The 17614-nt window shown below is 37.5% G+C and overlaps 1 protein-coding gene across 1 annotated transcript; it reads right to left on the minus strand.

Moving 5' to 3' along the window:
- Nucleotides 1–354: 354 nt before the first annotated feature.
- On the minus strand, nucleotides 355–14651 carry LOC135701542 (uncharacterized). Its single transcript, XM_065222370.1, has 5 exons — nucleotides 14529–14651; nucleotides 1746–1879; nucleotides 1372–1501; nucleotides 727–1263; nucleotides 355–666 (listed from the first exon to the last, which is right to left on the minus strand). Exons 1-5 carry the CDS (start codon nucleotides 14614–14616, stop codon nucleotides 563–565), a joined length of 993 nt encoding a protein of 330 aa, XP_065078442.1. The 5' UTR covers nucleotides 14617–14651; the 3' UTR covers nucleotides 355–562.
- Nucleotides 14652–17614: the final 2963 nt, after the last annotated feature.

Consider the following 17614-nt stretch of genomic DNA (forward strand, 5'->3'; position numbering starts at 1 on the left):
GTTTTCCAAAATGTATGGAAGTAGCCCTTCTTATGAGGTGGTAATTGTTTGCTTCGATTCACTTCAAAACTGAGAAAGCCGCTTACCTTACTTAAATATCTTCGGTCATATTGTAGACATTAAATTCAAGAATATCTGCCTAATGATTATGTACACATGTCAGTTTAGTCAAATGCATGAAGCTTAAAATACAATTATTTTATATTTGATTTTAAAAGTGCAAACAGTTATCGATTACCTGTTAACGTTAGCCACGATGGTGTATAACAACAATTGAAGGGAGTAAATTGCATTATTACAATTACAATTACATACTACGAATAAGTTAGCTAGTACTAGTCAAAAGATACAATGTTATTCGAAGATTCAGCTCGGCCGCTGCTGATTTTAATGACTTCCTCATTCGACGCAGGTACATGGTAATAGAACGTAACAAATAAGGTGTAAAATTCGTCTATCTTTCAGCTTGCCAAATTCATGTTATTATTAAAATCAACAGTGTCTCGAAGGTATTTTTTGGACGAAACTTGTCCTAACAGAAAACACTTAAATGGGTATGCGTTCATACTATCTGGTAGGAAAGTTGGAAGCCGGTTTCAGTTGCCCCATTGGCACCGTAGGTGGAATCGCTGTTGAAGTACAAAACAAACGGTCCTGGCGAAGAGGCTGTAACAAAAGAATCATTTTAAATCTACAATCCATTAGCCGAACCATAGAGCAACCTACTTTCCACCGATTTCTGATGAATGCTCTGGCCGCAGAATCGATTTGCCCGTACGGGTTGATCCATCTGAGCAATCGCCTCCGGAATGTGCAGATAGTCTTCCGATCGACCGGGGGTTTCAATGTTCGAGTAGCACGAGCTGTCGTATCCAGTAGCATCACCGGCAGCAAGGTCAAACACATCGGCAAACAGTTTCAGTGCCGAGTTGACACGAGTCCTTCGAAAGCATATGGCATAGTTCATGTTTCCAATGTACGGGCCTCCATTGTTGAAGTTGAATGATTTGATGATTCCGGTCGAGGTGGTGTGATACTGGAGGCAACCCGTCGGGGCAAGTTCACTCAAATCGTTGTGGAAGGTCTTCACCAGTGATTCCGTGCGGATCGCGGTCTTCGAAGCAAATGCAGCCCCCACCGGGCACTCGAGCTGTTGTACGCGAACGTTCCAGTAGGGTCCAACCTGGCCCGGAATCCGTGAACCTATATTGAAGTTAATGGCCAATGTCATGTTTGCCAGCGTTGGACTAAACGGGACATAAACTGCAAAAAGGCAAGCAAGCATAAGAGAGAGAGAGAGAGAGCGAGTGAGATTTTCGTTTAGCCGCAAATCCAATTTAGCCCCCCAGGCTTTCGGATCTAATAACTTACTGTGCTGTCCGCTGTTTTCACCGCACAAATTGAAATCTAAATTCGCAATCGAAAGTGTGTCGATGTTGCAAGCCGGGAATGGGCTGACCGTCGGTGGTGCCAGGTTGAACGAGTTGAAATCCAAGCGTAGCTGTGGGCGGAAAAATGATGACACATACACAAGCGCGTGAGAAAGGTCAATCAACTGGAGATTCAAAATTGTGCTCTCTGTGACGAGGAACGGCGAACCAGGCCGGTTGTGCGGCAGGGTGCGAGAGGCTCTGTTGAATTTAGATTTGAAATATCGCGTTCGTCGTCACAGAACAGAAGCCACAGTCTCCGAAAGGCGATTCGCACCGAGATTCGGAGCCGTTTAAAGGACCATCACCACCTACCTGACAGACGCGCAAATTAATGGCACGTATGTTGTAGGTACAGCTCGTGGCGGCGCCATTAGTGCCAATCTGCGCCGGCGAGATCAGTGTGGTCGTTTTCAGCAACGATGTGCCACCGCAGGCTAGTGTTGGTCCTGTTGGCGAGCAATGAGAAAATGAGAAATTTGAATCGATGATGGCCAGCGCCGAGGACGACGACGGTATAAGGATGCATTTTGGAAGCTGCTGTGAGCTGTTAAACTGGACACCGGCAACAGTGATTATCATGTTAGGTAGGACGATGCACGTGGAGGAGTTTGCGATGCAGATTGATGTGTGAAGGTATTATACCCTTTGGGGGAATGTTGTTGTTACATCGTTTCAGTTGGAGAGAATTCCTTCGCTTTGCTGTGGGCGCACTGACCCAGCTCTAGTGATTTGTGGTTGGAGTGATTTACAATCTCTTATTGTGGTGGACAAGTGGAGCACTTGTGATCATCAGAGGTCAAAGTTTTGTTTGGATTTTATAGTTGGAGCTATTTTGTCTAATGTCCCTACCGCAGTGTTTCTCAATCTATGGGTCGTGGAAATTCCACCCCGGGAGCAACTAAACAGCTCCAGTGTAATGCTAATGTACCCCGAAAATTCTGGTACTCTGGTTCTGTCAAATCGAATAATGGTGGAGTATATTTACAATTGGTCTTATATTTTTATCAACTTTTTTTCCCCGTTTTTAAGTTTTTTGTTTTTTTTTTAACTTTTTATAAAAACATTGATATTTTTTTCTAATAGTCTTCCAATCGACTCAGCATGACGGGATCGGAAAATGTCTGTCTATTTATGTGTGTGAGAGAGCGCGTAAGACAATTTTCTTATATGTATTTCTCGGCAACCACTCTACCGAATTGAATGCAACAACAACCAAATGAAAGCTACCATGATTCTATAGAATGTTAATTAATAGACTTTCAATCGATTAACTGGTTCCGGATATATGGACGGAACAAGACCCTAAAATCCTGGAACTAAGTGATGTTTGTCGGCAACCACACAACCGAAATAAACGAAACCCTTTAATCGGGTTACTGCCCAGTGCCCACATAGGAAATAACCATAAAAAGTGCAAGCGATGATGATAAATTTTGATATAATTAAATCGATTGAATTCCAAGATACAATACAACACCAGTAATACGTCTCACTCAAAATTTATTCTTGGTTTGCTTTCGACGTCCACATGAAGTGAAACAAAAACATGTTTTCTGATGTGAAAAAAGTTGTGCCACCAACGATGGCTGACCCCATTGTTTACGTACGGTGGAGACATCTACAATTTGCAAGTGGGTACGTGAAACTAAGGTTTGCTGTCTAGATGCTCGGGGGGTGGGAAATTCAGACAAATTGGTCAGAAGCATTTACATTTTCTAATACTTATTATTTGAATCTCTAAGCGGAATATTTTTCCTCATTTCAAAATTTGCAATGTCAATTTTTACTATTAATAGGTTCAGTTCTTTGGTGGTTTAAGGTTTGTTCAATCATTTAATTTCAGGAATATTTTTTTTTTTTGATTTCCGGACATTTTGGAGTCATAAGTGTCATTTTGGCATTTTAAAAGTTTAGAAAGTTTGGATTTTGGCTAAATTGGGCTATTTTTAGCGTATTTATGACGTTTCAGATTTTGTATGAGAGTTGTCGTTTTTTTTATTATTATAAGAGCTTTTTGGTCGGCTAAGGGGTTTCATTGCCTTTTTTCGGCGGTTTTAAAGGTATTCTTGGCCATTTTTACTAGTTTAAACCGTTTTCGTAATTCTAGTATAATTCAGTGATTGTTTTGCCATTTTTTGGCGTTTTAACGGTTTTGATGTTATTTTGGCGTTTTCATACTATTTTGAGAGTTTTCAGAATGGTTTATTATTTTTAATAACCATTTCAGCATTTAAAGACCATTTCTGTGATTTGGTCATCTTTAGTTTCAACAATAGTTTGTTCTTTAACTATTTGTTTGCATTACTCCTGCTAGAAGTTGACAATTTACATAGTTGAAGATGCTAATTTCAAATAACAGACTAAAGTGGTAATTTTTATACGATAGATATGGAGATGAAAGAATAGAGTTGATAGTGCCGTTAGAGCACATATCGTGGTAGAGGTAAGAATAGCTGCAATTTCTAAACCTACGACTGGATGCCTGCCTTCAGATAACAGCTTGAGCAAGTCGGAGATCATCTCTTTTTGCCAGTGATGGCGAGCATCCCTCTCCAAGGGGGGAGTTTGGTAAAGAGAGATGATCAAACCGATTTGTACCTTCCTAAACGTTGTCCTTGCTCGCTTTCTACTCTCTTTTTACAATTTTCACACTATCGTACTCTAACCGAACTATCAACTCTATACTTTCATCTTTCTCATCTATCGTATAAAAATTACCACTTTAATCTGTTATTTCAAATTATTTTTAGCTCATTTCGGGCAATTTTATCGTTCTATGTGTTTAACTTGATCAGCATTTTTTTAAGTTATTTTGACGTAATGCTTTAGTTTAAACGCTTCAATGTAATTTTACTATTGAGGTTCAGGTAATAATTTAGTTTTAAAGCTTTTTGAAGTAATGTTAATACATTTTTGTGTTTTTGATGGTATTATGGTATGACGGTCTTAAAACATTTGTATTCAGTATTGAGCGAATGCAGACGAATTCACAAATCCATTAATTTTCATACATATTTATTTGGATGAAAATTTCAGAATCGTTCCTCATGTCCAAAAATGCTATTTTGCATCTTCACATCACCATTTTAAATCGAGCCTTAATTTTGAAAAGGGCCAACAGAAAAATGTTAAGCATATCTTATCAATTCATGGTATCAAATGGCATGGTTTTTAATAACATACGTCCATATTTAAGCCAAGTCTAACACGGAATCAACATTAGAATATAATTCACTGTGAATCTGTGAATGTGACCAGCTTAAGTTCAGTAATTCAGGAGACGAAGTTTAAAAGTTGAAGTTCTAGCAATTCTTGACATATTTATTATGTTATATCTTTTAAATTTCATATGGAACCCTCATGCGAACAACACGTTATTTTGAAGAGGAAGAATAGTGGTTTTATTAGACATGGCATTTTTTGGTGGCCATCTGGAATTTGGCAACCATGTTGGATTTTATCAGAAAAAAACGTACTTTTTACTTTGTTTGCTACCACCGATTTTGATTATGATGTCACCATCTGTAAGCTGAAAAAAAAAGCTATCAGATACATTCAATATATTAGGTGAGAAATGACATTAACACTAATCAAAACATCATCGTCAAATCGGTTGTTTCATAGTGTTAATGAGATAGCTCACCTAATCTGTTGAGAGTATCTGATATAGTTCTTTTCTCAGCTTTCAGATGGTGACCTCAGAATCATAAGCAGTGGTTGCAAACATACACGCAAACCAAAAATCTATTGCAATGAAAGTTAGATCCGTTTCCTATCATCCTCTGTTCATAAACATCGCAACGAATGTTAGAAATTGACCATGCAGGCGATGTAATGGTTTTTTTGTCTTTTTTATTTCGTGTTCTATCTACGCTTTCGACTATACCAGTAAGCTTGTAGAACGACGCACATTGTAGAACATTGAAGAACGACGCACACACTTGTCTCGAATCTCTCCAGCAGAAAAAGCATACGAAGTCGAATATGCGAGAAAATGAGCGCTTCATGTTTGCTTTTAGGCTATCTATATTCAGAAACATGGAGAGAGCAGTGGAAAAGGAACAGGTCTGATAATCGCAACGTTCTTGGTTCGAGTCCAGTCGGCAATCTGTTTCCTATTTTTTTTTTCGACATAACTTATTTTTCGGTCTCCAATTTTCTTGCGGTCTACACTAACATCCTCTGATGATGAATTCCACATAATTGTAAGCGAATCTTACATCCCCCGGTTGGGTGTAGTGGAAAATACGTTTTTTTCTGATAAAATCCAACATGGCGGCCAACAAAATTTAATTTTGAATGAAAGCCCTATCCTCTTTCTTCATAATAACATGTTGATTGCTGGAGGGTTCCTTATGAAAATTTAACATGATTAATCTTTCAAGAATTGCGGATATGTTTAAGTATTCAAGGACGATTTGTCAATGGCGGCTTGTTTCCATCGAGAATTACTCCAATGTGAAAATTTACCTAGGTTAATATATATTCGGAAAGTTGTGATGGTTTCTTCAGTCAAGTATTAATACAAGACAGTGATGAAGTCTGCACATTGTAGATGAAATTTGTCAAGAATAAGCAAATAAGGCGGTGAAATTAAATGGACGTCCACATTCATCAGGATTAATTGATTTGCTCGTCTTTTTCAACTTATTCTTAATGCACTTCCACTTCGAATTTTCAATTACACACATCTCCGAAAAGAATGCCCCATTTCACCTGAAATTGCTACTTCATGTATGCTGCAGTACAGCAAACGTGGAGTAACTCTTTCATTGTGGTACGTATCGTAGAAGCTAATATCTGTGCACTCAAAGTTTCGAAGTGGTTACAAGAATAAGGATCTCACAGCGAAACACCTTAAGCCCTAAGGCGCTTGCATGCGTCGGTCTCATGACAGCAAAATTCACATGACATTTTCGTAGCGTGTAAATACTTTTTTGGAACTGAGAGTCAAAAATAGCTGAAAATACCTTTGTGGAAAAATTGAATTGACGAACGACCTTTAGCATTGCTATGGTTGAACTCCATCGGAATATATGACCTAATTCCTTTGGAATTCTGTTCATGAAATCGGCAGTATTTTTGTTATGAAATCATAATCAGATTTACATTTGAATACTCCTCACAGTTACTTTGAAATTGTAAACATTTCCAGTGAAATTTTCCTGGATTTTACCCAATAATCCCAATGGAGTGGTTCTCAGAATAACCATGTATTTCTTCTCAAAACATCCTCGAAATCCTATTATCTAGTCACTCACACAATGAAGATCTTCTCGGTAGGCCATGGAATTCTGGTCAGAATTACTGGGCAATACGCCTCGGAATTTTTTAAGAATGTTGAATGGGACTATTTCAATTCTCATCGAAATTCTTTCCGTAAGTTCATGCAAGTCTACAAGCTTTGATAATTGTACAAGCTCAATAATTATGATTTATTTGTCAATCCCTGATGGATTAATTAATTTAGTATTTATTTAGTTATTTATTTATTTGGAGCGAAAAGCGCACACTACTGGGCGCAAAACCTCATCATTTTAGTACCAACAGATAACATGTAATCCTACAGATACATTTGCTTGACCTAAGTCCTAAACATTTAAAAGGATATTTATGATAATATAATTAACTTAATTTAAGTACAGAATACAGAAACCGTCAGGAAGTTAAACGTACATAATAAAACCGATTCTTAAGCCACGGGAGATATTAAAATCAATGCAGTTATAACATTTCTTGAAAATCTTGCACATGCTAGTTAACGGTTCATTAGCGCCGTAGTTTGTGCGAGAAGCCGGAATGTTGAAAAAATAATAAGAACGTTAATTTAAGCGTCTGATATTGACATTCAACTGCTGCAGAAGTGAACCGCAATTAATATCCGATCGTAGGAGATCAGGGATGAAGGTAGCCTTAGAGATGACTCGGCGAACACTAAGTAATTGTAGGGACATCAAATTACAGCGACTTTCATAACTAGGGAGATTGAAAGGATCACTTCAGGGTAGCCAACGAAGGGCGAAACGTACAAATCTTCGCTGAATGGCCTCACAAACTCAGTTGCTGTAAAAAGGAGCCCATACTACGTAACAGTACTCTAGTGTGGAGCAGCGAACTAGCGAACAATAGAGTTTTTTTTAAACAGAAAATGTCCCTAAAGTCTTTGGCGAAACGAACTATGAAACCAAGTTGAGAAGATGCCTTAAAAATAAGCCACATGGTCCTTGAAGGTGAGTTGTGAATCAAGTAGGACGTCTAAGTCTTTAATGGTAGATTCACGGCTTAATATTTGCTTCTGCAGGCTGTCAGCACAACAGATAGGTTCTTATCACACCAAACAGCAAAAACGTCCAGGTGCTGCTGAAGAAACAATGCATCACTTCGATCTTTGATGACAAAGCATAGTTTGAAATCGTCAGCATAAGACAGTTTCAGGCAACGAATCGAAAAGTGAACGTCATTCAGATACAATAAAAATATGAACGGTCCCAGATGACTGCCTTGAAGTACAGCAGAAGAACCAGCGAACGGTTGAGAAAAATGATCTCCAATCTTCACTGACATATGTCGACCGGTGAGGTATGAGCGAAGCCAATCAAGAAGGGAACCGTGAATACCAAGTCGCTCTAGTTTGGCCACTGCAATCTCGTGATTGATTTTATCAAAAGCTGCAGAAAGATCGGTGTAGATAGCATCCACTTGATGACCTCTTTCCATCTCGCGTATGATTGATGCTGTGCATTGAACGAGATTTGTAGCGGTCGATAAAGCGGCACATACAGCAGCGATACCACGGTAGTTGGACACCGACTGCTTATTGCCTTTTTTGAGGACAGGGAAAACAAAAGAATCCTTCCAGCAGTCGGGAAAGTTCCCAGAATCCAAAGGGAGGTTGAAGATGGATGCTAAAGGTGCGGCCAGCACTCCAATACAGTACGCGGAAGGGATTTCGTCAGGGCCAGTGATGAAAGTATTTTTTTTAACGAAGGCCTGCTCTACGAATATCATTAGTCGAGATAGGCGGATGCGGTCCAACATCAGAAAGCATGGTTTTTTTTTTTTAATTCTTTATTTAAGAGATTTTTAGGCTTAGGCTAGTGCATCTCTACCAGAAAGCATGGGAACATCACCTACAGCGGCGGATTAAATGGTTATGTCGTGAAAAAGATGCCCTGTATAAATTCATTCAATTCGCCCTTTTGGAAGGCTTTCAATACCCGCTTACTACAGCGCTAGTGTTCATGAAAATTACTCTTTTTTTTTTTAATATTATTATATTAGAACAAGTACTGAGCACCCTAGGGTCAATAAGTTAGTAGTATGTTTTACGAAAATTATTGCATATACACAATTTTTTTATCTTGTGGCCGAACATCAGTATTTTGATTTGGAGTTACTTGGATAATACTCGATGAATGTGGAAGAACATGAATCTCAAACAATTAAGTTCAAGAAATATGAAATTTTAAATCAGTATATAATCAGAAACAACATAAGCAATAAGAAGAAAACATTGAATTTGTGAAAGCTATACTGGCAATAAATTTAATAGGTGCTTGATTGAGCGCATATTCACGGAATATCAAATGTTAGGTTGGCTTTATTGCATCCTCTCCATTTTTTTCATTAAACTAATGTAATGGCAGTTCTTTGCAATGGACTGCAGTGTACAAACAAATTTTTCTTAAATGCATAATTCTGTAGAAAACCTCAACAAGATGATTTTCTAGACGCAATGCATTTTAGGAAAAAAAAAACTTTGTTCGAAATATAAACTAACATCAAAATAAAAATTGATATATCGGTGCGCGATGGGGTGCCTGGGTACCCAGTTTCCATTTGAATAACACGGGGTAGAACAAATAGCCAACAAAATTCACGCGCATAAAACCTTCCTACAATCTCTTAAATAAAGAAAAAAAAAACAAAACTTCCTACGACTACATTACATAATCTGTTCATGTCGCAAATCATTGCAAATTCTGCATACTTTGCATGCAATGTAAAAGAATACTACAGTTCAGATGATAAATATAAAAAAATTTGAATCGTTATTCGATTGAAACATAAATGTGAATTCACCCTGAAATGTGCAGAGAATTTTTGGAAATTTTTTAGAGAATTTCACAGAAATTCTGACTAAAATTACAAGGCACTTGTAGGGACAATTCAAAGTAACAACTGATTACAAACCCAGTCAACATTTTGGTCCGTTCATTTCCGGATATACACAGTTATATACGATCTAAACAAATCGTAAAAGATGCACAGATTTTCTATATACGTACCAAATTGGGGGCCATATACATACAGTGTATCGTAAAATTGAGCTTACACCCGAGTGGAACATTTTTTGAAACATTGTGAAAAGATATAAAATCTTGGCTGATGGTTAAACAGAAGATTATATATTTATCACTTTAGTTGTGGACTTTATTGGAAGAACCTGTATGAAGTTAGATTTATTACGATCGATTTTCAACTTTTTACCTAGTGAACGAATTTTTAGTAAAATTAGTGGAATATGAATGATCTTTATTATGACTAAAAATGAACCAAATTAAAAAAAAAAATGTTTAGTTCAATAAATTTCAAGATATTATGGAAAAGGCGTTTTTCTCAAACAGCTGTGACTTTTAATAAACGCAACCAAATAAGCCCAACAATGTACCAATAACACTGTGCAACAAATAGAAACTTTTTTTTTTCTAGGACTGAGAAAGTTGACCATATTTGACCTTCTTGTAGACTTAAAAGTAATAGTCTTGAACATACCTATATCCTTACACGTCCTCTTTTTGTGGTACCGCCCTCTTTATGAAGTTTGGTATGTTGTCCCGATGTCGGTTTTTACTGCCTAACTAAAGCATAACTATAATTAAGATCATCGGATTTAGAGTATTTTTTGGGTTGTTAAAATATTAACTTTATGGAAATCTCAAGATTCCAGCACAAACTATGGTTTTTACAGTGAATTTCCATGAATTCTAGATTTTTAGGGGGGTACCCGATTTGAAAAATCACACAAACGAGGCGTAAGACAACGAGATATCGTTTTCAAACGCTCTAGAAAAATATTCCTCAAGTAATTAAAAAAAAAAAAAAAAAAAAAAACTTGTCGACGGTAATGTCGTAACATGCTTTAGTTAGGCAGTTTACAAACAGCATCGGGACAACAAACCAATATTCATAAAGAGGGCGGTACCAAACACTTAGGACGTGTTAGGGTATAAGTTTGATCGCGACTTTTATATAAGGGACCACAAGAAAGTCAAATAAGTGAATTTTTCCAGTACTAGAAAGCCAGTGTAATTGATAAATTCATGATGATTCATCAGCCAGAAATTCAGAAACGTATCTCTTTAAATTGCACTTTATTGCTGTTTTTATTAAATTCAAGGACATCTGTACGCTCAATTTTGAGATACACTGTACATACTGGCTTTCCTATAACTACTTGTCAGATTTCAATATAACAAAAATATAATAATCTATAAAAACAAACAAACAAGTGTTGCGTACTTGGCACATATGAAGTCTGCAAGAAGTAGACGAAATACGCGTATCTGTCAAAAGATAAGCAATTATAACGGAATTTAAAGGAAATATACCAACACACTCAAAGCTCTTAATAAAGGGATTCCGTTAAGAGGCTCGACAAATTTAAAGGATTAAACAAAAACAATATTCTTGCAGCTAGTCTCGATACATCTGCCTTCGTAAACCAGTACTGAATCCACTATACTATATAAGCACTTTAAAGTACGGGGGATTATATCAGTAATAAATTATGCGCTTCGGAAAGCCTACTTTGACTTGGAACGATTTCGAGGGTGGTTAAGATTTCACGACACCTCCACATCCTATGACAATCATATATGTTAATATACAAATAGTCACTTCGATTGATTGCACACAATAGAGAGGTGATTTGGTAGATTTGAAGTAAACTCAAATGCGATCTAGTGTGCACATTTTTTCGATATTGACACTTAATTTTCATCGATTTGATTAGATATGATTTACGATCTAATCTGTAATAACAATTTTGGTTTCAAAGACCTTACATCTTCATCCAAGTTTATTTGCGACTAGCTGAGTGTGCCCGGCCTTGCTCGGATTCAATATTAGCTTGAGTTTTTGCGCCAATTAAAAAAGCATGCTATATTATACGTAGCCCCCCCCCCCTTTATTTAAGGGGCTACCTCCTATTACCTTCACATGTCAAATTTGGATCCATTTGCTTGATTAGCTCTCGAGCCATGCAGAAATTTCTGTTTCATATGTATGGGATCCCCCAATTACAGAGGGGGAGGGGTCTTTAACCATCATAGGAACCTTTCCCTGCCCCAAAAACCCCAACATACAAATTTTTTACGCCGATTGGTTCAGTAGTTTCCGAGTCTATAAAGGTCAGACAGACAGACAGATAGAAATTCAATTTTATATATAAAATAGGGGAAATGGATGTAATGTCGGCCTAAATGCCCCTAATTTGGGACCAAACATAAATTCAGCAATCGAATAAATTTTCAATAGCGACCAAAAATATCCATTAGTACCGTCCCAATGACGCGTTCATCTAGATAAAATTAATAAATAGCAGATTTTTAGCGATGGGCCCAATATTAGATCCATAGGGCAACATTAGAGCCATTTCCCCTATATATATATATATATATATATATATATATATATATATATATATATATACATATATATAAATAGATACGGTACGATACAAAATTGATCATCGCCAATAGGTCAAAAATTTGCATTCTATGCGACTTTACATTTAATTCTTGTATGCGATGTTGACTTTATCAGTAGGAATTTACGATTCTATTCGTACGCTGGTATACGAATTCTGGTTGTCTATAGACAATCGTCCCTATACGAATACAAGGTTGTTGTGAGGGCTTCTTGATTCCAAATGAATCGTAAGGTGAATTCCAAGGGAATACTAAGGATAGTTTTTAGGCGTTCAGGATAGAATCCTACGGCAGGGGAGACCGATTTTAATTACAAGTTAATTCTGACATGAATTCGGAAGGCATCTTGAAGAGAGCTTCAAGTGAATTATGTTGAGAAATCCAAATCAGTGCTGAGTCATTGGGACGGTACTAATGGATATTTTTGGTCGCTATTGAAAATTTAGTGGATTACTGAGTTTATGTATGGGCCCAAATTAGAGGCATTTAGGCCAACATTCCATCAATTTCCCCTACATTGAATTTCTTGGAAAATCAATGTGTCATGCCTTGGTCAAAAATGTACAGTTTTTCAACGAATTTTCACCAACATCGCTTTGCCAAAAATTCAATTCTTGTCGGATTTTCCTGAAACACTGTATTTGAAGCTTACATCTTTCTGATAATTTGAACAAATATTATAGAAATCATAATCAATGGAAAAAAATAATTGCGTCCCACTGTGCGGATATCCATAAAAATGTAATGGCTAGTTACGAATATAAAATACGCAATCCCAGTCAAGCAACGGTAGTTGTCTATGGATTTGGCAGGACTTTCCAGCGGGTTCTATTAAATTTCTTCAAAAATCCACGATTTTCCAAACTAGTTTCCTTCAAGTGAGTTGGTGCCGTTATAAATCTTCTTTTCCTTTATTTAACGTCGGTCTCTGTTCCGCAATCTAGTGCCAATCACCGACGGACATCGATTGCCATCCATTGACGGCAACCGAATGTGCAGGAAGGCAGCTTCCACACCTGCGTAGGATATCGCACCAATTCACAAACACACATGGGCCGGGACCAACGGCTTTACTTCCCTTCCGAAGGAAGACGTGACCAGAGATTTTTATGCCTCAGAAAAATCCCACCGACCTCGGCTGGGATTGAACCCAGACCCATTGGGGTGTTAGAAAGCAGTCACGCTTACCACCACACCACCGGCGCCGGCTAGGTGCCGTTATAAATACCTAAGTCCCTTTTACCTCACCAAATGTCTGTCTGTCTGATGCAAATAGCATCTGACTGACATCCAGTGGCTGAATATGAAATACTTATCCCTGTAAGCTACACCTTAGATGGCAGTCTTATCATGGAGATACGAGACCTGTATCCAACTGAATCCTAATATTGTAGCCGTTTCAGAAACCAACAAAGGAATCGTGGAGAAATCTGTGAAGAAATCTTAGAGAGGATCTGGAAGAATTTAAAATTAGTTCTGAATAAAAACACCAAATAGTTCTGAAAAGAATGCCGTAGCAATTCTGAGGACCTATGGCTTCTATGGCAATCTTGTGAAAAATTTCAATTAAACTGTGAGGAAAACTTCAAGTGAATTCTCCGTCTCTCCGTAAAAACAAAATCCAAAGGAACCCTGAGGACAATTCTATGGAAATTCTAATGACAATTCAAATAAATCAATTAGGATTATTCAAAAGGAATCTGAAGATCATCATTTTAATGAGAATCATATTGATTATTCTGATGATTGATTCAAGCCATTGCTTATGTAATGCTGAAACAGAATTCAAAAGGAGAAATTTTTGTGATGCCTGAATGTGAAAATTCTCCGTGTTTTCCTATATTGTATCAAATTTTCATTCTCAGAGTTTCATCTGCTTCGCTGTACTCAATTTGTTACCTTACTGCAACATTCTTTTTCGATTATAGATCTCTTTTAATCATATCTAGGGATTGGTAATGAACGATTGAAAATAATAGTCAAGAAAGCCAAGAATTGCCATAAGACACTGAATATATTTTTTACATGGTGATACGATGCGATGTCATTTCTAATATTTTTTTTTCCGATTTGTCAACATGTTTTTCAAAAGTTTGACACACGAGAACAATCTTCTAATTAGCAACACCGATCATTTCTAAATTTGATCACTGACCAAACGGGCACCTCTTCTGGCATGTGTTTGAAACACTAGAACCAATGACACGTTACCAGAATCACTGATGCTCGCTGCACCTCCTACTTCTCATTCTTTACTGCCAGACACACCCACGTTTGTCAGTCACTTATCAATCGCTGATAATCACTCTCTGTTGACTCGGCGCCTTTTCGTTTTCTTCTCCTTAGCAGCAACAACATCAACAACAACAATCTTATTATGTACCTGTAAACTGGGCGACAACCTGATTGAAACCTGTTGCCAACAGTTGAACAAACACCGCCAAGGTTATAGCCAGTCTTATGATCGTCATCTTACTACTTGGCCAATAAGTCTGGTCAAATGCACGTGCGTGTAGACAACTAATCACCGTCACACTACTCCAACGTTGGTTCGCAATGTTTGAACCTTCTTCACCTCTCTGTTGGCTATTTTTTTTAAAGAAAAACGAACGCCGAAAGATTTTTCAACCGCCGACCGAAAGAAGACTGAATCTGTATGGTTGCGTTGGGGGTTCTTATATATTGAAAACATCGGTAACGAATAACTGAAGCCAACGTTATCGTCACACCGTTGCGGGACCCGAAGAACATATCGTTATTGGGGGGAAAACGGTTTTGGAACGAAAAGATGGGGACTTTCCCAAGACATCGCACACGAGTTTCTTTCTCTCCGTTCGGTCATAGGCTTATCAGTCCTAGACGCCGTCGTCGAGTACAGAGGAGAGACCCGCTACATGATTTCTCCATATATTCGAACATGAATCGGAAACTATTTTGCCGGAGAAATTGAACAGACTTCAGTTCGACCGTGGCACAGTTCTGAAGATTTCCAAACATGTCGCAAAGTTTTGTTTGTTGATCCAGGTTAAATGCATAGTAAGCTATCAATGCCAGATTATGCAAACCTACAATTAGCAACTTGCTAAAAAAAATGCAGGCAGGAAGTGACCGATGACATCACGAACACTTGTTGTAACAGTCATTGACGATTGAAGAAGGACATACAGATACTAGAATTCACCACAACAATGTGACTTTTCAGATAAATTTCAGTGCGTACGTTAGGACGTGTAAAAAAGTTTGGAAGATTGCCTCGGGACAAGAACAACTCACACACTCACAACACATTCATTGAGATGGGTAACAAACATTCCACGCCCGTGTGCTGGAAGCTGAATGTTGTTCGCTGGTTGCATGAGATAACCGGAAATGAACTACCTTAGCAACTGTAGGCTGGGTTGTTACGTCGTCGCTGTTGTTGTTAATGTTGATAAAGAGCACAGGAAGGAGTGTCACCTGGACGCAACTGATTTGTGATGTCATGATCGAGAAAGGAAATCAGCTGATTTGTACTTTGGTCTTGTTGTGTTTGGCAATTGCTGTTGCTGATGTCGCGTGCAATGAAATGGGGTTGAAGTCTCAAGGATGAGGAGGGTGCTTCATTTTGAAAAAAAAGGTGTTGTTTTTTTATGGGCTCTCCAGTTTGATTAATAACACAACATTATGAGCCTTTGCAAAAATAGTAAAGATTGATGAAGGTTTAAAGGTCGCACAAGTGGTCAGAAGTTTATATGGAGATTTTTGAGAATTACTATGGGAAATTTTTGAATTTCACTTATATCGCTATAAGTGCCGCCGGGATGTTCTGAGGCATAGCATCACGCTTTCCTTCGGAAAGGAAGTAAAGCTGTTGGTGGTGGGAGCTACCTCCTTGGCGTCGGTAGCATTGGTGCTCAGCACGGAAAACAATAACGACGGAAAACAAACCATACGAAATAAAAATATATCGCTATAACATTGGTTCTAAGTAGTACAAACGGTGTAAAAAATGTATATTTGGTTACCATGACAATGACCAACAAGGAGTTGTTGTTATGATGAAATTTTTGTTGTTGTCAGTTACATATTCAACTATCAATTTACTCTATTTCGCAATTTTTTTCACTTTTCTATATTTATATTTTTTTAATTGTATCAAAACTGACCATAGCAACAACATATTTAATGGTCATTTCCATAACAACCACATATCCCTGTTTTTCAGCATTTAGACCAATAAACTAAGAACTTAAGTTAGAGTGATATGAGAGAGATTTAAAATTATTCCATAGTAATTTTCAAAACAAATTCAAACCATGACCTCTGAACAATTAATTAATAATTTTTTGTCTCACATTTTGGAGCTATGAATCAAACTAATAGAAATCTAACACTTCTTTGTTTTCAAAATGAAGCACCCTAATATGCAGTTCATTCTGGTTTGATAATAATAATGAATGACAGCCGTGTGATGAATGACTGTTGGATAACTTATGGTTGATAACCGAATCTCATTTATCATATGGTTGATTTTTTTTAGACAGAAACAGAGAATGGACTTTGAATTTTTGCGGAACCATGACAGCAGCAGTTTTGTACTGAGCATGGAACGAAAACAACCTACCAAAGTAATCGAAAAGCTCGATTTATTGCCCTGGTTGCAAGGTGCTCTTGATAATGTAACAAACTTTATTCTATATGATATATAACTTTCTACAAAAACGATGTGCCATGAACACAACTCTCAATCTGACTCTCAACCACAGTTTTAATTGTGGTGAAAAATGTAGCAATAGAGCAGTTTCACGCCGAATGAAAAACCGACTCGAGCTTCTCCAATATGCATGCAACTTGGCAAAATTGAGGGTTATGAGCAATCATTCACATTTTTGCTGAAATTAGGCCATGAAAAATATTTTAAACTCGGGACACTTTTTGCGCATTACTGAGCGTCGAATGATACTGAGTCACGATACATTTGTCAATTTGTTTTTTTAACCTTCACCAAAATCGTTCAAAATCATGTGTCATAATCTCCTTTTTTGACGTAGGACTACGTCTTTGATTTCTATATGGTTGTACACTTTGTGAAAACCGAAAATGGAACATGTAACAAATTAAGAAAGATTTTGAACGTTAATAACTCAGCTGCCCTTGGTCCAATAAAATAATTTTATCACCAATCGATCAGAAATATGGCTACGCATCGATAGCAATGCTTTCGAATGTTGATTTTCAACAAGAAACTATTGAAAAACTGGTAAATGTCCAGCATTATCCAAGAGCATCAAATTAACTAACAAATCCACCAATTACCTACATGCATATGCTGCTTCCCCAGCACAGTCGTCAGAGAGTAGTAAGTAGACGAAACAAGTCGAAGTGGCATTCGCCTCCGATCCTCGGGCGCGTACGAATAGGGAGGATGGAATTGCGTAATATTTTGCACACTCATCGCCATATTCAGAACCAAACGCAAATTCTTCGAGA

The sequence above is a fragment of the Ochlerotatus camptorhynchus genome, unplaced genomic scaffold (genome assembly GCF_037179485.1).
Source record: "Ochlerotatus camptorhynchus isolate MF236.1 unplaced genomic scaffold, CSIRO-AGI_Acam_v1.1 ptg000014l, whole genome shotgun sequence".
Lineage (NCBI taxonomy): Eukaryota > Metazoa > Arthropoda > Insecta > Diptera > Culicidae > Ochlerotatus > Ochlerotatus camptorhynchus.